Source organism: Sabethes cyaneus, chromosome 3 (genome assembly GCF_943734655.1).
Source record: "Sabethes cyaneus chromosome 3, idSabCyanKW18_F2, whole genome shotgun sequence".
Taxonomy (NCBI): Eukaryota; Metazoa; Arthropoda; class Insecta; order Diptera; family Culicidae; genus Sabethes; species Sabethes cyaneus.
The window spans coordinates 54,608,518-54,633,083 of record NC_071355.1 but is presented as its reverse complement, the minus strand read 5'-3'; the positions used below and the strand labels follow the sequence as shown (position 1 = coordinate 54,633,083).

The 24,566-nt window shown below is 40.4% G+C and overlaps 1 protein-coding gene across 1 annotated transcript; it reads left to right on the top strand.

The window, feature by feature from the left end:
* The first annotated feature begins 5,367 nt into the window (after positions 1-5,367).
* On the top strand, positions 5,368-24,271 carry LOC128743046 (soluble guanylate cyclase 88E). Its single transcript, XM_053839556.1, has 12 exons — positions 5,368-5,535; positions 15,336-15,617; positions 16,161-16,366; positions 16,534-16,657; positions 16,726-16,867; positions 21,828-21,954; positions 22,019-22,370; positions 22,434-22,566; positions 22,628-23,346; positions 23,400-23,494; positions 23,557-23,784; positions 23,977-24,271. The coding sequence occupies exons 1-12, from the start codon at positions 5,368-5,370 to the stop codon at positions 24,269-24,271; spliced, it is 2,871 nt and encodes a 956-aa protein (XP_053695531.1).
* Positions 24,272-24,566: the final 295 nt, after the last annotated feature.

The window sequence follows — 24,566 nt, the reverse complement described above, 5'->3', positions numbered from 1 at the left end:
GCTGGCTGTGGTATAATTCTATAAATTCGGTCCAGAAGCTTTTGCTGTTTGCAAAAGACATTCTTCACTTTGAAACACAGTTTAAATTTAGCCTAATGTGCATGAACTGGACTGAACTGACAAACATTAAAGAGTATGCGTAAAATGTATGAAAAAAGTGCTCATACACAAACATGAATATAATGTTGGACGAATGTCGGTCGGGGTTTGGCAAGCCGAACACCCAACCTACTTAGCATCCAAACTGTCAACCAGGTTCGTAAAATCCACACCCAACCGAGCGTGTTGGCCCAACATTTTCGCTAACCTGTTCTACGTGACGAGGGCCTTAAATATGAACGTCGTAAAGAATTTTCGACCTGTTGGGACGGTTGGTCATTGGTTGGATGGTCATTTTTTTTGTCTAAAAATAAAGTAATCGAAATCACAGTAAACAGAAAGTGTATTTAACTGTCGTCCCTGCCAGTGAAGCCTGGCGATCACGAAGAAAATGCATGGCGAAATTTGACCTGAAACTTTTCGTTAATTTTTTCTCAATCGTGATTGAATAGGTAAGTTATAATAGAAATCGCATAATTGCTACATATATTATGAGTTGATCGGAATCTAAACCATGGAAATCTATCCAAAGTTGGCAGAACTTTTAACGTTCAAAATCTTGCAGATTTTCGTGGCGCTCGCGCATTCTCTGATATTTTGGAATGACACCCTTTCTCAAACCTTGCCGTAAGACGTAGTCCTACGTCAAAAAGTATGTTCGTTACGCACTTCGTCGGCTGCCAAAACGCCAACCTACCTCCTGAAATTGATCTCTGTCACCGGTTTGGCAGAGTCTCCCTGAAGTCTTCAACGTAAAGAAGAGGTCGAAGTTCACGGCAAAGTTTCTTGTGTGGTAAACAATCTGTAGCTGTGGAACAAAGGACGACGCAGGTCCATATGGTCTATATTAATCGCATGAACCGACTTCACAGAAGTTAGGAGGCGGCGGCGGTAGAAAATAGAAAAGTATAAAAATAGAACTTAAAGTGCCAATTTAGAAATTTTCGACAGAGTTTCTTTAGGAGCTGCTTAGCGCTCTATGCAGCGGACTAAGGGCAACTTTGAATTTCGGTTAATTGCAGATAAAGCTGCTTAGCAAGTTATAGATATATAGACATAAGCTTATTAACCTTCCTTAACTCCATTATCCGAACTCTTAGTTCCTTTAAGTTATATGTTGAACATTGAAGTAGCTACAGATATTAACGGTACTTTATAGAGAATAAAGATCGGTTTATAAATAAATTGTCTGGTTGTTCAGCAAGAAAGTTCTGCGGAACCAAATTTGAACCAAATATGAACTTCCAAGTTTGTTCTTAAGTGAAATGCGAACTTTTGGTTGCTTGGGAAGGAGGTCAAGATCAAGTGGAATTTGGCAGCCCAACACGTGGAAAACAGCGCGGTCGTGGACTAAATTAGGTATGAAATTAGGTTGTAATAATAGTCGTTTTATGCTTCTCCAGCCTCTGATCAGGAACAGATTTTTGCAGTGAAATTATAGCTTCTTGCCTTCGTAAAAACAAAAGTCATTCATTTAATGACGCTAACGTCATTAATTTTTTCTTTCCTGTTTTAAACGAAGATTATAAAAGTTGAGTATAATATTAAATTTAGTTTCCTATACCTGCAGCATTAGCAAAGTCTTTCCTAGGATATTAAGCACGTGTGGTGTTTAATTTAGGCTCGTAGGATGCTTTTGAACAAATTATCTTCACTGAATGGGCAGATAGCTAGTGGCCCAAGCTTTGCAGTTGTGCGTAGTTTGAATACGGTCTACGGATGACGATAGACGGCAAATGTATGAAATAATAATTATAAAAGGATCAGAAAATTTGCAATTAGAAAATTTAATTCAAGTCATTTTGCAAAAACAATTATATGCCTGGCATGGGTGAATGATTTTTCTATTTGGAATAGTATGTATTCAATGGCATTGCTTTTAGATTTGATAATATGCATGTGATATGTAACAACTCTTACTGATAAATTAATTAAACTCGTTCGTTGGTAGCCAATAATGGTAGTTCAACTTTAATTAACCGCGATAGATATCATATTACGGATAATATTCGCTTTGTTTTCGGTAATATTCTTTATTGACAAATGTGTGACGTGGGAAATTTCAGAGATTCGTTTCATTTCAGTATCGATCAGTTACACTGAACAATAACGGGTAATAGTATGTCAAAGCCCAAATGTTTATTGCATAGCAAAACTTAATCTAATCTATCTAATCTCACACTAACGCAGCCAATTCTTGAAGGCATCCTGGAAAATGACAATTACTTGAATCAATCATTTTTCTTTTCAACGGCCAGGCCAACTGCGCAGCATGTACCGCAGAGAGAATTCCAAGGAATCAAGTGGAACCAGAAAAAATATCTAATTCCATTTAACTCCTTGAAATCAAGGGCAAGGAAGAAAGCGTGGACCTCCCGTACCAAACGCTTCCCGTACACATAGATAATGATTTATTTACAATCGTTGGGAGTATCTTTGCTAATAACGGTTAATACTCCGGACCCTCAGGGATGAACTAATGGTATTTAGACCAGAAGCCAGGCTGCAATTGGCCAAGGATATAGCGCCTTATTTCGCACTCTGAAAATAGATTAGTTTGCCAAAAATATTAGTTTAAATCATATAATACTTGAAAATAAAGTCGTGTGGTTTAATGGTTGCCTAAAACTACATTTGTAAGGTTAGGAACTGAAAACCGCACGACCCCGCACCTCCTAGCTTGGCTACTCAATTATACAAATTGAAGTATTTCCAGGTATGGCCACGTGGAGGCGCTAGGTAGGGGCTTGGGATGGCTAGAGCTATGTTGGGCGCTTCTTCCTAGTTGCCTTCCCCATTTCATACCCGTTTATTGCATAGCAAAACTTAAGCTTTCAAAGTCAAGTCAAATTTTTATCATTCTATAAAAAGTTATTTTGTTAAACAGCTTATTGCCAAAAAATAAATCAATTTGTCGACATTGTCTCATTCTCCTACGTTTTTGGCTAGTTATTATTGAAATCTTTAACAAATGGAAAAATTAAGTATGTTAGAAGCCCTGAAAAAGCTTCAAATCAGAATCGAAACGTTGGTGTAAAAAGTAAAACGAGGTGTCTACTAATCTTTATTGATTGAATAGTCAAAATCCCAATGACTTTATAGTTGATAGCTTTTTAGATTCAAAGACTCGACTAGAATTTGATCAACTTTTGGTAAGAGTTAATTTTTAACAGTGTCAATAAATTGCCCTTTTCCAGTCATACAAGCCTTTTTGTGAAAGAATCATTAGACTTACTTACTTACTTACTTACTTACTGAATTAGACCACAATTTTATCTTGTTGACTTGTCGCATACCTTTTACTCCGGACAGAAACCCCTGTGACACACAGCCAAAGCCTCCCGACACCGCACCTCCGCACCGCCCCGACAATGCGTTGTTCCTTTCCATTTTCGTTTCATCGCAAATCCAATTTAGATCGTTTTATGTGTGCACATTAGCGCCCGGTTTGGGGAAAAGCAATTCCACTTGACGGTGTGCTATAATCGTTGTTGTTTTGTGTAGGTATGCCGTCTAAAGGAAGCGGAAAGCAGTGCAAGATTTAGCTTCGTGACTAAACAGGCATAGGCACGACACAGCTGGGTGGTAATATTATCAAATTTTGTATTCACACACTACTGGTTGGTAACCGGGGGGTGGTTAGCAAAGAGCGCTCCTCGAGGTGTCACGTAGGGACGAATCGTAATTAACAATATTTTGTTCTCACCAATGGCGAAAGTTTGAACGAAGTCTCTATTGCAAACGCCTTATTCCTTTCTACAATGATTCTGATACAACCGAGCTAATCACTCATTTCATAGGAATTGGAAACGTCATCAAAAGGATTTTCTTGATTTACAAGTGCTGAAAGAATAAAATGCGACACGTGGTTATCGATTGTTGACTTTTCTATGGTGGTGGTTGAGTTATCAACGTTGGAATTTGGAATTGTTGAAGTTGTTGACGGAAAATAAAATACACGTTAAGTGCAAACTTGAAATGAAAAGTCTTTGCGTCTTAAGTAATTAAAAATTGGGAATGGAGCGTAAAAATGTTGACGTAACAACAGAAAGACGATAATTATTTCAACTTGACGCTTTAATTTTCGTGTCTTAAATTTCATTCTTTAACCAAATTAGCTGGTTTTGTCATTTAAACAAATTTTCGTTCAATATAGCCAATTGAATCAACCAAACTAGGGATTGTTTTGAGTGAAAAAGATTTACAGGAAAAGTTTCGAGTTTCGAACCAGAGCTTTTTTGTTATTCTAAAATATTTTCTTGAAACAAACAATTTATGGCCTAAAGTGTTAGCAGTTATAAGTTCATGGACAATCGTGCCTGCAACGAAAATTTTCCATCCAGACACCAGAAATTGCTTCTGTCGCAATTAGGGAATGTCATTCGGTTCAATTTACCTGCACCGATATTAAATCGCAAGCCCGAAAATAGATGACAAACGATGGAGAGTCCTATTAATTGGGTTATACGCGTACGTAAAGCATCGGAAACCATTATCAAACTTCAGTTATTTTTAGATCATTAATTGCCTGGCTGATTGCATGGTTTTGTTTGATGGATTTATTTATAAGGTTTGTAGTGAAGTCAGTATTTCTTGATAACTCAAAAACTACGATACTTAAGTATACATAGTTTTTAAAAGTTTTCTAAAACGTGTGCGTGTACATATTCTTTAGTAAACTGTCCATCTTCGACGGTGCCAACCATCAAATGGCTGTCGGTCACGTTTCTTGGATAAAAAGCGCCGTTTTCCGAATGGGACGTATGGGAGTGCGCTAGCAAAAATAAATAGACCATTATTGTTTTTGCTTTACATGAATGCCACACTGCCGATGCCGGCCGGGTCGGTCGCCGTTGCTGGCATCGGTGTCATGAAGGCGTTCAGGAATAAAATCGAAACTGCAATAAAAACGAGCTCGTGCACCACGATAAATATAATTCGATTGACGTCAGAGAATTCAATATATCAAAGTAATGTGACATTTTTTGCACCCATTTTGAAATCTGTATGTCCTGCGCTCTCTTTCCTTGCAGTTTCTCCGTCCATCGGTGCCGGGTACGAATACTAACTGATTGACTAACTGCATCGCTTGAGCTTGAGCGTCACACGTCCCCTACTCCGTGGCTGGTCCTCTGTTTGGCCCATAGGCAGAGCGGGCCTACGGCAGCCGAAGAGGTCAGCAATCATTAACGACAACGACGCTGCTGACGACGTATCCGCCATCATTTCCACCCCGACCGCCGTCATCGTGGTGGAGCGCGGGCAGCTATGTACGGTCTGTTGCTGGAAAACCTCTCCGAGTATGTGAAAAGTGTGTACGGGGAAGACAAGTGGGATGACATCCGCCGTCAGACCGGAATTTCGTCTCCGTCGTTCAGCGTGCACGATGACTACGACGAGAATCTGCTCAATCATCTGGCGTCGAAGGCGCAGGAAGTAAGTATCAACACTTGTGCTTTGTGGGACACAACTGCTACCTTTATTTTTCAGCTTTTTTTGTACCCTCAAACACCAACAATGCAAAAAAGAGTTGTTTTCAGCGATATTAAACAATATCTTAGAAATAGATACGGCAACTTCCGAATAAGGCGATGAATGGTACTGTGCGCCCACCGCCAATTTTCAGCTGTTCAATAAACAATTTAGCTGATTTTTGTTATATTGTTATAATTTCTCATAAACATGACAACAAAATTGAGAAAAATCAAACAGAGCAAGCAGAGCACGCGATTGGCGTGCAGCGCCGGCCAGCGCCTTATTCGGTTTCGGGTTATGAGTGCGACGGGTGTAAATGTATGAGGAAAGCGAAGATTTCTTGGGTGCTTTTGCAAACGCACAGTTTCAAAAAGTGAAGTACTTTGAGAAAAAGTGAAATCAAGTCTAACTCAGTTTGTTTACGTTTGCAGATACATCCTTTTAAAAAAGAACCCGAGATTTGATTAGCAATAAACTCTTAAACCCGAAATGTTTTTTAAAGAATATCGTACAATTTTTTGCTGAAAATTTTATTACTACTTTATTACTTTATTATAGTTGAACAACTACCGCTTGGTTACATTTGAATTTAAGCTAAAAGCTATGAATTTAACATAAAAGTAATATAAAAGGACAGACAGACAGATGAGACCGATAGACAGATGGGCCAGACAGACTGATGAGAGTTATATAGGACAGAAAGACTGATGGCACAGACAGACAGACAGCTGGGACAGACAGACAGCTGGGATAGACAGACAGATAGGCCAGACGGACATATGGGCCAGACGGACAGGTGGGTCAGACAGACAGATGGGACCGACAGATGGGACTGAGAGTTATATGAGACAGACAGACTGCTGGGACAGACAGACAAATGAACAGATGGCACAGACAGGCAGCTGGGACAGACAGACAGATGAGTCAGACAGACTGATGGGACAGACAGACAATTGGGACCGACAAATAAATGGGGCAGACAGACAGATGGGCCTGATAGTTTGATGGGACAGACAGATAGGCCAGACAGACAGAGAGGACTGAGAGTTATATGGGATAGATAGACTGATGGGATAGACAGACAGATGGCACAGACAGATAGCTGTGACAGACAGACTGATGGGCCAGAAAGACAGATAGGACTGAGAGCTATGTGGGACAGACAGACTGATGCGACTGACAGGTTTATGGGACAGATAGACTGATGGAGTAGACAAACAGATGGACAGATGAGACAGACAGACAGATAGGACTGAGAGTTATATGGGACACACAGGCCGATGAACAGACAGACAGCTGGGATAGATAACCAGATTTCACATAGAGGCAGAAGGGACTGACAGATTTATGGGACAGAGGGACTGATAGGGCAGACAGTTGGACAGATGTAACAGACAGACAGATTGAACCGATAGACAGGTAGGGTAAGGTAGACAGATGGGACTGAGAGTTATATGGGACAGACAGACTGATGGGACATACAGACAGATGGACAGATGCAGGCATGGTCAAAAATCGCATCAAAATGTTGTCATCAATACTCAATCACCGATTCAACTCACATAACCACCACCTTTTATATGCTCACTCAGAGAGACCAAGCGTGCCCTTATAGCTGTTTGAATCATTTGTTGCAAACAGCGTTGCCAACCGGTTTTTACGAAAATCTGGAAAACGAGAATAAAAGTGTCTGGAAAAAGTCTGGCTGCCATTTGCTCCAATGGAAGACAATGTTTGGAAAACGTCTTTTTTTGGCTGATTAGGCATCAGTCTGGAAAATCCAGACAAATCTGGAAGGTTGGCAACGCTGGTTGCAAACGAACCAAATTGAATATGAGCTGAAATGATTGCGATCATGCCTACTCTGTATTTTTCACTCTCTGACCCTAACGAAGCGAACCAAACGTTTGCCACTGAACGAATCTGATCCGATTTTATTTTGCTTTTCATCTTCTCAATCGTTCATGAACTGAAAATGATTGCAATTATCATTTGAATCAGCTTTTGCTCCAATAAGTTATGTAACTTCTGAATAATTATAAACTGCTTGAATATTTGAAACATATGGAGAATAATTACAATATATTTTAATAGCAGAAGTGTGAATACCATTGAGTTTATACTGAACGATCAGTGAGCGTAAGTGAAACAAGTTCAAACCGATTCCCATTGCTTACGTTCGGCTTGCTATTGTGTCGGTTCTGATCCAATCAAAAAATTTTCATATCCCTTTTGAATCATTTCTCTTTCGAGACTGGTTCATGCACATCTAACAGCGAAAGCGAATCAGTACAGTTCTGGATCACTGCTGAGCGTTAGCGGTAGTAATCTTTTTACCTTCGACAACTTATGATCGTAAATCAGCGATGCTCACTTGAGTGAATGACTTTTTCCATCCTTGGACAGATCTGACAGTCAGACAGATGAGACTGACAGATTTATGGAACAAATGGACAGATGGCACAGACAGATGGACAGATGGGACAGACATCCAGATGGGACAGCCAGCCAGATGGGTCAGGTAGACAGATGGGACTGAGAGTTATATGAGACAGACAGACTGATGGGACAGACAGACAGATGAACCAGACAGACAGATCGGGCAGTCAGACAGATGGGACTGACAGAGTTATCTAACTAATGGACAGATGGGACCGACAGACAGATAGGCCAGACAGATAGATAGGACTGAGAGTTTTAAGGGACAGATAGACAATGGACAGATGGCACAGACAGACAGCTGGTACCGAGAGACACATGGGCCAAACAGTTATATAGGACAGACAGACCGATGAACAGACAGAGGGATGGGACAGACAACCAGATTGAAGATAAAGGCAGATGGGACTGACAGATTTATGGGACAAATGGACTGATGGGATATATAGATGGACAGAGGAATAGACATATAGATGGGACCGACAGTCAGATGGGCCAGGTAGACAAATGGGACTGAGACAGATGGGATAGACCAGGCACAGACAGACAGGGCAGGTATACAGATAGACAGATGGACAGATGGGAGACAGACAGGTGGGCCAGACAGACAGATGGGTCTGACAGATTTATGGAACAAATGTACAGATGGGACAGACAGATGGACAGATGGGACAGACAGATGGACAGCTGGAACAGACGGACAGATGGGACCGACAGACAGATTGGCCAGATAGTTAGATAGGCTGAGAGTTATATGAGGCAGACAGATTGATGGGATGGACAGAAAAGACCGTCCGACAAATGGGTCTGGCAGACAGATAGGACTGAGAGTTATATGGGACAGACAGACTAATGGGGCAGACACACATATGGACGGATGGCACAGACAGAGAGCTGGTACCGACAGACAGAGGGGCCAGACAGTTATATAAGACAGACAGACTGAAAGAACAGACAGACAGCTGGAACAAACAGATTGAACATACAGGCAGTTGGGACTGACCAATATATGGAAGAGACAGACTGATGGGATAGACAGACAGATGGACAGATTAGACAGACAGAGATGTGGGGCAGACAGACTGATGGTATGTGGATGTGCCAGACAGAAAGATGGGTCAGACAGATGGACAGATGGGACAGAAAGACACGCTTTATGCTCTGTTAAATAGAAGAGAGAAACGTATACTTGACTGGAGGCCAATGCTCATCGTATAAAAAGGTGAAGGCGGAGTAGTAGTGATGCGATACATACAGCACAACAACTCTCGCGCAACATGTGAATGTAGCCTACATGCAAATGAGAGATTCTCTTTGTGTCTCCTCTCTTGCGTTTGCCACGGCGATATAGATGCATTTCAATACAATTTTTCTTAACCAATAGCTAGCTAATAACGCCAGCAACCGTTTCATGCACAATTGATCCGTTCTAGTGCATCGCTGTAATAAGCGGAAGAGGGGAGTCGCGAAGAGAATCTCTCATTTGCACATAGGCCCTTTTCACATGTTGCTCTAGCTGTTTTGGCAGTCGACAACAGAAACAATGGCAGAGCAGCAATGGCTATCAAATCTAACGGGATATTTATACGCGCTATCAAGATGAACCATAGAGTAGTTCCACCCTTCCACCACATGCTAGAAGCCCTTACCGAGAAGCTCATCAGGTGAAGGCAATCATCGTTCAGAGAGACCTCAATGCTTGGGCTATGAAGTTGTGTAGCAGATGCACTAATACCAGACGGTACGGCCTGTTGAAAGCTAAACTAGATGTGGTGCTGTTGAACGAAGGTTCCGTGAGAGCTTTTTGTTAAGATGGACGCGAACTCATCATTGATGTAATCTACGGCAGCCCGTCGCTAATGCCGAATCTGAACTGGAGAGCTTGTGAGGGTTACCACTATGGATACCGCCTGAGTAAAAGCGACCTACGACGCGACGCGACTTTTCTTGCTGCAATTATACGCGCAGCCCTTTTTTGCCTGAAGTAGGACTGTGCATTTAGCGACATGTGGGTGAAGTCGCGTTACGTCGCAGTCGCCTTTACTGTGTACGGGCCCTATGAGTGCTTATCAAACGATCAGGTATAGTATAGACTGATAGAATCCGATGGTACAATACAAAGAGCTAGAACCAACGAGCGGAAGTGAATGACGACACCTCTCTGTCCAGGCACTCCGAGTAGATAATGAAATACCGATCCTGACTGCAGACGACTTAATGGACAAATTGCTGAGGGTATGCGATGCTACCTTGCTACCCATGCTGCTTGTGCTCGGATTAGCAGAAGGCTATCGTGGAGGGACATTGCTTGACGCACGATCCTGCGGTATGGAAGCAGCGATCATTCCTGCTGCCTGCAAGTTTTCGACTATGAGCTAGTAACAGTAGCTAGACGACTGAAGACCAAAAAGGCACCTGGTCCGGATGGATTCCCAATGTGGCCCTAAAGGCAGCGATGCAAGCGTGCTCCGATATATCTCGGACAGTGCTGCAGAAATGCCTGGAAGATGGTGCCAAATCGCTGCACCGAACGCAGGTCTCTGGATATTTGAACAGTATTCTGAGGAGTCACTTTCAGAACCGAGTGCTTGTTTAGGAGTCCGCCGAGGGGTGGAAGATGATGGTGATCATGGCAGGAGTTCCGCAGGGCCCCATCCTTGGCCCTACTTTTTGGAGCGGGATATACAGCATATATATATGACTCGGCTCTGCCCATGACATCATGTTAGCGATGGTAGGTAAAACACTGGAGAAGGTGAAAATGCTAGCGACCGTGGCGCTTAATCGTTCTATTGAAAACTGGCTGCAGGAAGCGAAGTTACAAATAGGCCATCAGAATTTTTTTCATTGATATGAATATCCGTATCACGCATAACGGTAAATTTTACGCGTTTTACCTTTCGAGAAATGTTAACTTTCTTCTTTCATTCGAAACAAACGGCGGTCAAAACGGTTCGAGAACTTCAAAAAAATTTTCAGAGACGCTAATCTAACTAAGACAATGGCAATGTGCTGTGATTGCTTCTGTCGCTTGACTTCAAAGACCGTGCGTTTGATGTTGATACCCGTCCGCGCGAAGAAAGGTCAAAAACCTTTGAGCACACATGAAGAGCATTTGGAGTTACCCACCAAGGTTCCTTGTGATTTGAAGCGATGTGCGTATTTTTTTTTGTCTGTGAACATCTACATTAGCGGTAGGAATAAAAAAGGTTTCTTCATCGCATCGTAACGGATGATGAAACATGGATTCATTAAAGTAAGCTTGAATAAAATCATGATGATGACCCGGTTATACTTCCCCGTACTTGGTTCGACCAAATATTCACGTTGCGAAGGTTATTCTGTGTATTTGGTAAGATCAGCAGTCGAATTACGGATTAAACACGTTCGTATTCTCTTGAAATTTATACAGACAATCTATTCGTTTAACAAAGAAAAAGAGTGGCGTGAATGTAGAATGAAACAAAACTAGGTATTAGACTACCTAATATAACGGGCGGCAGTGGTTTAGTTAGTAAAACATTCGGGTACTAACCGAAAGAGCATGGATGCGTGCCCCACCTGCCACTGCACAACGTAATTTACTTTTATTTTATATAGAAATTTTTCAGTTCACCCAATTAATCATTCTGTGCATCAGACACTTCTTCCCTTCTCTTTGTTTTCACTTTTGCTCTATTTTCCCGAAATGCAGCAAAACAACTACAAGGTATACAGCCCTAAAGGTTGTACGAAAGGGTGACGTAGGACTGTATCAGATTATTAGATCAAAGACTGTATTTCAGGCATATGTATGTAAGAATCTGTGAGTGCCATTAAGAGAAAAAGTAAAATATTCAGATTCAATTTTTCATTGAATTCAATGGTGGCTTTGAAAATACGTGGACGGGGATTCAAAGTACAACGCCTACAACCATTGAGATAAAGAAATTTCTTTTAAAAATCAGTTGTGTGCATCATAAAGGTTGAAATAGTAATAAATGACCAGCCCACAGATGTATTAAATATGATTATGCGTAACTTAACATGTTCCAATAAGCTTACTTTAACTCCCTTGTGGCCTTTAAAGCGCCATTGGTTACAAGTTACATTAAAGCCAAAGCACGTTCATCGTAAATATGACGTGCCATGCGAATGTCCTTCTCTTTTGACATGAATGGCAAGAGGCACGTAAGTTAGCGGCGTCGATTCACTATTAGCGTTTTTGTTTTTTAACCTGGGTAAGTTCCAACTCGACCACTGAATAAACAAACATTTTCGGGAGAATAAACAAACGTTTTCAGGTTGTCAGTGTATTGCTCATAGCGGAGTTGGAACTGTAAAAATACCCAGAGCGAACCCGTCGTCTAAAAAGTTTAACCCAGAGCGAAACTAAGTTCAACCTGAGTGAAAAAACAAACGTTTTGACAGCCGTTCGATTGAAACTAGAGCGAACCTAAGTTGGACCTAAGCAATAACAAAAACGCTATATCTTTTGCTTCGAGACGGTTTAATTAGTTTACTTTCACACCTTTTACCGCTTGTTACATAGCAGAAAATATGGCACATACGCAAACATTTCTGTTTTATTTGTATGAGATTTCTTATCCTCCTAGCACAGAGGTGAGGGGTCTCAAACCATCATAAACTAAATTCATGCCTCCAAAAACCCCCACATGCCAAATTTGGTTCCATTTGCTTGATTAGTTCTCGAGTTATGAGGAAATTTGTATTTTATTTGTATGGGAGGCCCCCCCTCTTAGTAGGGGAAGGGGTCTCAGTACACCATAGAAAAAAATCCTACTTTCTGAAATCTCCACATGCCAAATTTGGTTCCATTTGCTTGATGAGTTCTCGAGTTTTGAGGAAACTTGTGTTTCATTTGTATAAGAGCCCCCCTCTTACACCCTCCTTAAAATTGCTCTCTCACCCTTCATAAAATTGCTGGTCATTTTATCTATCCAACGACATGTAAATTGTTCAGTTTCATACAGTAGTTTAGAAGTTATTACAATCTGAAATCTTTCATTCAAACGTTACACTTCTATTTTCGTTTTCACAAAGTGCTACCCAGTCCCAGTATAGTAAACAAAGACGTAGTCCTACGTCAATAAAAGAAAAATATCGAAAGAGAAAGACATTCGTAACATTTCTTCTCTTAGAGAGTTGATTGGAAAATTGGCAGATTGACATATCAATTATTCAGTTGATAGCGGTAAATTTGATTACCATAGGCAGATGAATTTTGAAGCAGATCTATATTTTAGAGGCGAAAATTTCGTTTAAAATTTTAATTAAAAGCATTCATAGCCTACTAAGGCGACATCCATTTAGTACGTCACGCAAATTTTGACCAAAATCAATCCCCCCTCCCCCCCTTGTCACATTTCGTCACACATTCGGTGACCCCCCCTGAGAAAGTACGTCACGTCACGGCAACCCCCCCCCCAAAACAAAAAAATTAGATATTCAGTTAAACCTTTTTATTTAAAGCTATCAAATGAATTTCAGCAAATAAATAGGAAAATTTTCGAGCTTATAAGTCATCGATTCACGGATTTTGAAGATGATCAGAAGTCGCTGATGTAACGTCGATTAATGTTTCGCGCATATCCACGTTCTTTACATCCATCCACTCAAATTTATCTGATCTAGTTGAAAGAATCAGGACTTCCTGCTGACGTCTTGCAGCAACACGCCTTGGAAAAACTTTTCTGACGGATTTTGTCATTTTGTGTATTCATTCAATCGTGCAATCATTCAACACTACCTTAGATGCGAAACTTAGTCCGCAAGTGGCATAAACTCTATCGTTTAGATAGCTTTTGAATGAGGGGCAGTATAAATTATACCGAAAAACCTTAAAAGCAGCCGTGGAACTTCGGTATGAGTTTATATTCATCGATTGAGTTCAGCACGAATATCAAGGGAAAACATTGCCATGGGGCTCTGGTAGCACCCCGTAGCCCGTCAGGAGTTTGTGCGACTGCTATTTGCGGTTGTAAAAATCTTTTAGGCAGGACGGTACTCAAGCAGCTCTTCAGCGGTGTACTGCATATTCTGTAAAGTCGTAACGGAGAGTACATACTACAGTAGACTCTCGGAAAAGTTAACTCTCTGAAAAGTTAATTGTTCAGAAAAGTTAAGCGAATATTAGTTCTCATGCAACGCTATAAAAAGTTAATTTTTGGCTTAACTTTTCTGAGAGTTTAAATTTATTGGTTGTCCAAAGCGTTCATTCACACGCATGTGTTTCCTTTTATCTTTATTTCTCATTTTTCGGTTTATTATCGCCTTTCCACAACTTCATACAGAGTATCATCATAGCTGGGATTAAATTAAACTCTTGTACCGGACAGTTGTAGTAATAGTTCAATACAGCCACATAGTTGTTTCAGGATTTTTGATAACAAACTGGAAAAGCGGCATCTCAGATTGAATTTTAAATGCAAAAGAAGGAACAGTACAAATCAAAAAATAAGCGCGAACATTGTCAAAACGTTGTCGTAGACTACGAAAAATCAAAAGTAAACTAGAATAACCGACTATTTAAAATTTACTGAAAGGAACTAACTATCATTTCATAAGGATCTTGCTACATATTTCTTTACATTACAACTTCCAGATTCCTAAAAATGTATATCCTGTATCCGAGAATATATTTTTCGCTTTTGTATTTATCATTTTCGATGACTCTTAGGACTACTCAGAAAAGTTAATATTTCGGAAAAGTTAATCGACCCATTCCCCAATCGATTAACTTTTCCGAGAGTCTACTGTACATAGGAGAATAAATGAGTCCTGTTCACACATATATGTTGAAAAAAAGTTTTCATTTAAAAAGTTTAGCTATTTGTTTTAAAATCCATCAGAACGTTAATTTTATAGAAACCTTCAATAGTTGTATCTTAAAATGAAGCCTAAATTATAATTTCCCGAATAAAATTTTCATTTGATTTTTTATTCATGTGATGTCACATAACTTCATACCCCCCCTCCCCCCTACGTCACAAATCGTCACGATTAGGTCTACCCCCCCTCCCCCCTATAAGCGTGACGTACTTTATGGATGCCCCCTAACTTGATCATTCAAATTAATCAAATAATTTTTGGCAGCGTTTGCTTGATTTTCCAACCCAGAATTGGTACATTTGAAGCTGATTTAATATCTAAATAATTTAAATGCGTGTTATTACACCTAGTTGAATGCGAAAACTGAATGCACGAGATATCATCTTCAATTGTCAGAATATGCGTTTGTATGAAGCACCTAAATGAACCATCATTTATCCACATACATATCCTTCGGTATTGTTCACCAGCTATTCTCTCTATTTGAACAGATCCTCGGCGTATCGGAACGTGACTTCATGGATCAGATGGGTGTCTATTTCGTGAACTTCGTCAGCCAGTATGGCTACGACCGGGTGCTGTCGGTGCTCGGCCGTCATATGCGTGACTTCTTGAATGGGTTGGATAATTTGCACGAGTATCTCAAGTTCTCCTACCCGCTGATGCGCGCCCCCAGCTTCATCTGCGAGAACGAAACCCGTCACGGTCTAACGCTACATTATCGCACCAAGCGCAAAGGATTCGTCTACTACACAATGGGACAAATTAGACAGGTAGGTGCTGCTAATTGGGAGGCCGAAATTGCCGGTACCGAGTAGTAATATGAAGGAAGGGTTTCCTGGGTAATATTCGCTATGAGCAACTTTAAAGGCAATGGTCGTATAAGTCAGGGAAGAATACATGATACAGTAAATAGGAAACATGCTTCTTAATAAGCCTCGTTTAAAATCACGGAATTGAGATGCAAAACTACCGGAAACAGGAACTACTGTAAAGCTTAAACCAAAAAAGATAACGATTTACTATCACTGTTCACCGTTAATGTACGTTCCAGTTTTGATTTTGCGTTATGTTATGCGGCGTGATAAGTGAGCCGGCTTGTCGCACATGCCTGCCTACAACACAATCATTTGCAGACGGTAGACGGTGAGCTGCTAGGGAGTATAAGTTTTTATGGTTACGATTATATGCTTTTTCGCGGTTATGACAATCGTTTGTTCCGGTCTGGCATGCCACGCCACGCCGTCGGTCGATACGCACGTGCTGTTATCGTTGATTTATTTGGCTGACCGTTTTGTATTCTCTCCCGTCGACAGGTGGCGCGACATTTCTACCACAAGGAAATGCAGATCTCTCTGGTTCAGTCGGATTTGTTGGGGGAAACCAACCACTACACCTTCCAGCTAACCTTCGACAATAGAGCCTTTTCGCTGGCAACACTGGCTATGACGCGGGAGGAGAAACATTTGCCCATTAGCGCCTCGGTGCTGTTCGAGATTTTTCCGTTTTGTATTGTTTTCGGGTAAGTGTTCGATTGGTTTACGCAGAGCGGGCAGGGGGTGGTTAATTGATTCATTGAGCGTTACCGTAATTATCCAAGTTGGAAATTTGATTAGCTGCTATCGAACAATAAACGAGACCAAATGGGAATGAATATTTCATTAAAATTTTATAATTGCTTTCGTTCAGGGCCGACATGGTCGTACGCAGCATAGGTAACTCGTTGATGGTTATTATTCCCGATCTGCTGACGGAAAAGATTACAGATTGGTTTGAGCTGAGGCGGCCGCTAATTGCGTTCAAATTTCAAACGGTAATTGATTGTTGTTCATTTGCTTGGCATATTTCGGAAAATGGTTTAATTAATAAACTCGTTGACAGATTCTAAATCGTACCAACAATATATTCGAACTAGTCACAATGGAAGCTGTTAAAAAGCGACCGGAGAACCAAAGAAAGACTGAAATTTTCCTCAGTGAGCAGGAGCATTGCGAGGAAGTCGAGAGGCACCTGCGACTAAAAGGTATGTAGGGTAAAGTGGTACAGAACGCACCTCTTAAGTAAAACATCATTTTGCGGAGTTACAGTGTGGTTGTTCCACGTTTTTATATTTTTAAACGACCTTGTGATCTTTCCTCATATTCCTGGTGTAATTTCATTAAAAAAAGTGGAATTTTTTGGCATTATTGAAGATTTTTATCGAGAGTCATAATCATTACGTGAGGCAAAACGCCTAAGCCCCTAAGACAGAACGTACCAATCTTTGACAGTCAGGCGTTAAACGAAAACATGCACAGCAACTTCTCAAACTATATTATGTGAAATAGGTTCACAAACTTCACCACTAGCGTGCCTAGACATTAATGCAAGGTGAGGCACCCGACCTTTCAGATAAATGTTTTGGCCTGGAAAAACCGAATAATCGTAGGATGAAGAATCTGTTATTTCTTATCACAAAAATACAGGCCGATCAAGTTGAAAACTACGGAATTTCGGGTGGAATACGCTTTAGAATTGAAGTTATACTCGAAATCGGACTTGATTCGTAAAATATTAAATCAGACTTGAATTAGGAGCAATTTGTCAAACCAGACGTGGACCGGAAATTAGATACAAAGTTTTACTTGAAATAAGAAAAGACCTATTGCGTCTTATTATTTCACACGTTTTATATCTTTTCTGTTCCGTTCTTACTCTTTTTTAATTTCATTTTTCCACTTTTTGTTCCGTGCTTTCTTTTCTTCTGTACTGTTTTCTTGGTTAATGCTCCCACTTTCCTTCCATTTTTCCTCTTTTTCTACTATTTTACTTTTTTCTGTCTCTGCTTCTTGTTACATTTTTTCGTTTTTCTGCGTTTTCGGTCCCGTTTTGTCCTATTTTCCGACAACTTTTTTCGCATGTTTTACAGATTTTTTATTATTTTCTTTCCCGTTTTGCGTCTTTTCTCTTTTATTTTTCTTTTTTCCCTCTCAGGTTTAATCTTTTCTAAATCTTTCTATATCTTTTCATCTTCGCTGGTTTCGTTTTTCCTCTATTTAGTGACCCGTTTTTCTGTCACCTTCATGCTGTTTAGCTTCCTTTTACATTTCCTTTCCTTTTCCTTTTAATATCCCGTTTTGGTTTTTTATCTTCGTTTTTACCTTTTTCTTTAGTTCGTTTATCCCTCTTTTCTTTTCTTCTTTTTCTTTCCCGTTTCCCGTTTTCTTGTCCAATCTTTTTCCTTCTATATTTCATTTGACCTCTTTCCTTCTTTCTTTTATCGATTTTCTTTTTTCTCTCTCGCTGATCTTTCTTTCTTTCTCGTTTGATTCCTATTTCGTCTCTTGTTCTCATTTGTTTTTTCTTTTTTCTGTCCGCTTTGTTTCTTACTTTTCTGCGTCCCGTTTTTCGCCCTTTTTCAGAGTCCATATTTTTTCAGTTCCGGTTTTTTATCTTTTTCCTTCGTTTTCTATTTTTCGGTCTTCGTGTCTACAGGTTTCGCCTTTCTTTCGCTTTTTAACTCTGTTTTTTTTAGTTTAAGTCCTATTTTCCTACTGTTTTCCGAGCGATGTTTGTTACTTTCTCCTCCGTTTTCCGTTTTTTCTCTACTATAACACTTTATATCTGCTTTCCTTTTCGTTTTTCGTCTTCGTTTGTTTCATTGTTCCTCTTTTTAGTGCCCCGTTTCTCAGTCTTTTTTGTAACTTTTTATTGGCTCCCTTTTTCCTCCTATTTTTCGGCTTTTTATCTTCCATTTTGCTGTTTTGTTTAGTCAGTTTTTTTTGTTTTCCTTGTCTACTTTTGCTGTCCCATTTTCCCGTTTTTTGTCCCATCTTTCTCCCTTTATATCCCGTTTGACCTTCTTTTCTCGGTTTCGTTTTCTTCCTTTCATATTCTTTTCACTTTTGATTCCTATTATTTCCGTCCTCTCTAGTGTTTCCTTTTTTCAGCCTGCATTTCCTTTTCCTTTTTTCCTTTTCTCTTCTTTTCCTGGTCAATTTTTCCCCCCTTTCCTGAGTCCATATGCTCCTTTGTGCTGGCTTTCGTTTTTCTTTCTCGTTTTTAGACCAACACCAGGTACTTTTTTTCGGTCCCAGTTTTCCCAGTTTTTTTTAACTCGAGGGCTATCCCGTTTGTCGTTTTTATCTTCTCCGTTTTTATTGTTATTGAGTCCTGCTTTTCCTCCTCTTCTGTCCATTCTCTCATTCTTTTCTGTTCTATACGTTTTGTCTACTGCTTTCATTTTTCCTTTCCAGTTTATCTTTTACTATTATGTTTTTCCTCATTTTCCGTTCTCGTTTCTCTATTTTCCTCTATTCCTTTTCTATCCCGTTGTTCAACCTTTTCTGTCCAGTTCATCCTCATTTACTTTCACGTTTTCTTAACTCTCATTTTAATCTTTTCTCGTCCGTTCTTCATCTTTTTCTCTCCAGTCATCTCTATTGCCTCTTTTATCTCTTTTTCTTCAGTTTTTTCTCTTTTTATGTTCCGTTTTGCCTCCCATTCTGTCACGTTTTTTTCCTTTTTCTTGCCAATTTCCTTTTTCTTTTTTTCTTGCCAATTTCGTCGCATATTTTACCTCTTTTCTGTTCCATCTATTCTCTTTCCTAGTCCCGTTTTCTTCATTTGTTTTTCATTTTTACTCTCATTTTTCTTCTTTTCCTGGGCAGTTGCTTCGTTTTTTACCACGTTTTCCCTCTTTCTCACTTGTTTTCTTCTTTTCCTTTTTTAATGTTCCGTTTCGCTTCTCATTCCGTTACGTTTTCTCTTTCGTTTTTTTCATGGCAGTTTTTATTCATTTTCGCCTTATTGTCTCACACGTTTTGCCACTTTTTTGTTCCATTTTTTCGCTTTTCCGGTCCCATTTTTTAATGTTTTTTATTTCGTTTTTTGTAACGTTTTTTTTTGGCTTTACTTTCCTTTTCATATTTTCTCTCTTTCTCTCGTTTTGCTTTTTGTTGATCAGCATTTCCTGTTTCATTGGGTTTCTTCGTTTTCTGTCCCATTTCTTCTTATTTTCAGACTTGTTTTTCCTCATGTTTTTCACTCGATTTTTTTTATTTTCTTTCGCATTTTCCGTCTGTTATTTTCTTTTGTTCCCTTTTATTCTGTAATCTTTTAACGCGATAAATATAGACTTTTTGTCTGTAGATTGTTAAATGTCAGTTTTCAAAAAAACAGAAAAATAGTGATGAGAAGATGATTAAAATACGACAAAAAGACAACGAAGAAACGGCGAAAAATCGGCGTAAAGATAACGAAAACGAAATGAGAAGATGACTAAAACGTGATGATCAGATGGCGAAAATATGAAAATTTTGAGAAAAACGTCAAAAATGCAACGAAATTGAAAGAAACGCAACGAAAAGGCGCCAAAACGGCGGCTATAAAAATAAAGTGCCCGAAAAAGGACAAAAAAGACGTTTTAAATTGTTCGAAAAGGCGAATATGCGGAAAAAGATAACTAAAAGACAGTGGGTATAGGATAGAAAAAAGACGAAGAAACGACTCAAAGATGATAGATATACCGCGAACGTACCATATTCTGCGCAGTTAAGACATTTTTATGATTCTTCCGCTATTCTAAGTATTCTAGATTTAAATTAACAGCGTGGATAGCAGCAACGTGTAGTGCTACGGTCTATAATATCTGGTAAAAAATATGGGAATTATAAGTCGACCAACAATTGAGTATATTTTTCGTTTTGTAAACTTATCCATGATGCCTAATTCTGCGCATTTTCTTGGCCATGTTCCTAATTCTGCGCATGTTTGCTCCTAATTCTGCGCACCTAAAAAGTGAAAATAAATACTCCTACCATGCTGTTTATGTCTTTATACGCTGAAAGCACACCGAAAAATCCGGCATTAGCCATTACCATAATTAAATCCATGATCCGGCCTTCTTGTGCTGTCCGGGTGGTAAAGGAATATTGTTATCATTTTGATTGCCTCATTTTAAATATTTTAATCTCGATAACGTGAAGGGCGAATTGATTCGGGTTTTCTGCATACTGAAAATTACACTTTAGACTAATACTAAAAATTTTGTGTTTTCATGTAGAAACCGCTTCCCCACTCTCTGAAAGCCCCATGAGGTTGGACATTAAAAAAATAGAAGACATGGTTTCATGAATAGGCGCTCGTAGGTTCGGACCTCGAGACACAGCACAGGATTCCAAATGCAAGTTAAAGATTCTACTTGAATTTTCATACCTCTATACCTCAGCTATTTGGGTGAGGTTGCGTATTCTTTCGCGATTTCTTCGTAGGATCATTACTGCGCAGAATTTGGAACATGAATAAAAAATCTGTGCCTAAATCTGCGCATTATTGCATCGCATTTTTCTAAGGAAAGCAATGCATGCAATCACTCTTTTTGTCTAAACCATGATCAAAACTAATTATTCTTTCTAATTATACTGGGTAATTTGATCATTGCAAAGAATTTCGATCATAAATTTGTTAATTTTCTAGACGGACAATCTTAGCGTTGGTGCTAACGACGATGTTTTCTGCCATATAAAATACTATCAGTTTGACGTTAAATTATTTCGCTCTCAAACATTATGGCCCGTTTGTCAATAATGGCGTAATATTCAACAGACATTTATAAAAAAATAACGCAATGATCATAGGTATGCACAATGCACAATACTTATATAAAGAAAAATGCGCAGAATTAGGAGCTGCGCAGAATTTGGAGCGGTCGCGGTACGACAGAAAGAAGACGAAGAAAAGACAAAAGGCAGTAAAAAGACGCCATTTTTGTTTTACAACAAACGCGATGACGAAAAGTGGCGAAAAAGTGACAAAAACACAACAAAAAGCGGAGAAAAGACTTCATGTTGAGGCGACTGGTTTTTTACCCCACTGACTGGTGCGTTCTGTACGATAGATAAGGAGGAAACAATTCACAGAAATATACGTTCAGCATATTTTCAATATTACACCAATACTTACAATTTATATTTACGAAATGGAACCTGTTCGCTCCTTTTTAGGTCAGATGATCTACATGGAAAATTGGCGCATGATAATGTTCCTGGGAACGCCGGTCATGCCGAAGCTATCCTCGCTGATCTCAACCGGTTTGTATATAAACGATTTGTCGATGCATGACTTTAGTAGGTAGGTTGGCACTCCTCGTCATTTTCGATCAGAAAATTACAAAAAAAAACTCAACTTTTCACAGAGATCTCATGCTGGCGGGTACCCAGCAATCGGTAGAGCTTAAGTTGGCCCTAGATCAGGAGCAGCAGAAGTCGAAGAAACTGGAGGAATCGATGCGCAAGCTGGACGAAGAGATGCGCCGCACGGACGAGCTGCTGTATCAGATGATTCCCAAACAGGTGGCCGACCGGTTGCGGCGGGGCGAGAATCCGATCGATACCTGCGAGATGTTCAACAGTGTGTCGATTCTGTTCTCGGATGTGGTGACCTTTACGGAGATCTGCAGCCGCATTACGCCGATGGAGGTGGTCTCGATGTTGAATGCTATGTATTCGATATTCGACACGCTGACGGAGAGGAATAATGTATATAAGGTAAGAGTGGAAGCGACTGATTTTATGGTTTCCTAATCCAGATGGTATTTTCCGTAATTGTAGGTGGAGACGATAGGCGATGCCTATATGGTGGTTTCGGGAGCACCTGAAAAAGAACAGAATCATGCGGAGAAAGTTTGTGATATGGCCTTGGATATGATCGAGGCGATTACGGACTTGAAGGACCCTTCCACTGGTAATTTTCTGTTTGAAAAATGTCGAGGAGTTTATTTGTCGCTCATGTTATTGTTTTACAGATACCCATTTACGGATACGCGTGGGAGTGCATTCTGGTGCTGTCGTAGCAGGAATTGTTGGTTTAAAGATGCCTCGTTACTGTCTTTTCGGTGATTCTGTAAATACAGCTTCTCGAATGGAGTCTACTAGTCAAGCGATGAAAATTCACATATCACAATCAACGAAGAACTTCTTGCCTTCGAAATATAAAGTATCTGAACGAGGGGAAATCGATGTCAAAGGCAAGGGTACAATGAAAACCTACTGGTTGGATTGCAAGGAGAACCGACCTCCACTGCAGATGCTGGGTGACGACATAAAGCGGCCATCGATTGAGTACGCTGAACCGAAGGACCGCCGATCTAGCGTGTCATACAATATGTCGAATAAACACTCAAGTGGAGGTTTGAGTTCGGGAGGGGTATCCGAGGATCGACGCGTGTATTCACCAGTGACATTCGAGGACGTCGCTCGGCGAAGTACAGCAAACTCTCCAGTGAAACTGCACAGTTTTGCCCCTCGTCGTGAAAGTCGCTCAAATTCTACAGGTCATGCATTTCTCAACAGCGTTTCCGATGTGTTTGGGTCGCTGATCAGCGATACGGAAGATTTCCTGGAAGATTTGCACCACCGCAATTCACTCAGCAATACACAGTACACCTCGTCGACTCCTTCATCTTGTGCGTTCAGTCCTCCGCCTGCATTTAGGTCGAAGAATAAATCTTTCCTACCATGTCAGGTAACTATTGTCATAGTCGAGGCGACCTAACTCTTACATTCGATTCATTACAGTTCAGCAAAGAGGAGCTGGATCTCCTATCCAATACTACAACCTCAGCGCATAGTTCAGTTGACCACAGTTACCAGCAGGAGACAACGAAAAAGTCGTACGTGCTATTTAATTTTCAGATTTAGTTGACTGTACTCATATTTGGATCTCTTTTCCCAGTAATCTCATAAGCAGATCTCATGTGATTTCAACTACCACCTACGAACAGCAGAAGGCAATAAGCAGGAAGGCTAAGCTGGACAGCGCACAGCAGAAGCAGAACGAGGCGTTGGAGAAGTTGGACAAAATGGTGGAGGAAATCTGCGACACGGATCTGCCGGCGATGTGCTTCATGAGCCCTCCGATATCCCGATCGGATGGCAATATTTGCAAAACCAACTGCAGTAGGTCGGTAGTAGCACAATGCAATGAAAACCATTACGATCAGAACAATGTTGTCAATAACAATATCGATCCTTGTTTTGCACTTTATAGCCTAAACGTTTATTTTCCTATTACATGCTCGTCCTCTGCGACGTGTTCGGTTCCGGCGACCTGTTGCAATAACAACAATTCCGTCGGCACCATCAACGCTTGTAGAACCAAGGCACCTGCACCATCACCCCCTGCACCGCCGTCGAGATGCGAAAACGCCCGTATGCTACCGCAGCACTGTCATGGCTGCGGAGGTTCCTCGCCGGCCCCTGCCGGTGTTGCTGCCGGTGGAGTCGGTGGCGGCGGCGGCAGCGGTGGCGGCCGATTACCGCATAGTTTTAGCTTTTCCCACGCAAAAGAGCACAAGTGTTATTCCGGCGGGTGTGCCGCAGCCATGGCAGCCCACCACCAGAACGACCGTCACCATAAAGTGCACTCGAACGCTTGTCAGATACTGTAGAGTTGATCGAAAGCGCTAGGTTCCGGGGATAGAAAGTAGGACACTGTTCGCTCCCATTGTAGGTTTGTTTTGTTGTATACTGAGTTGCACTAGAACCGTGATCTGTGTATAGTAGAATGTAATTATCAATTAGTTGGTTTAGTAATGATTAGGATTGAAAAGTGATGGCTAGAAAGATGGATATTTGTGATGTAAAAGTTTTGCCTAAAATTTGTTTCCAGTTTAAGTCACATCAATGTTTTGCAATCTATTGTCAATATCAAGCAAAACTATTGTAGACATGTCGTGGGAATCA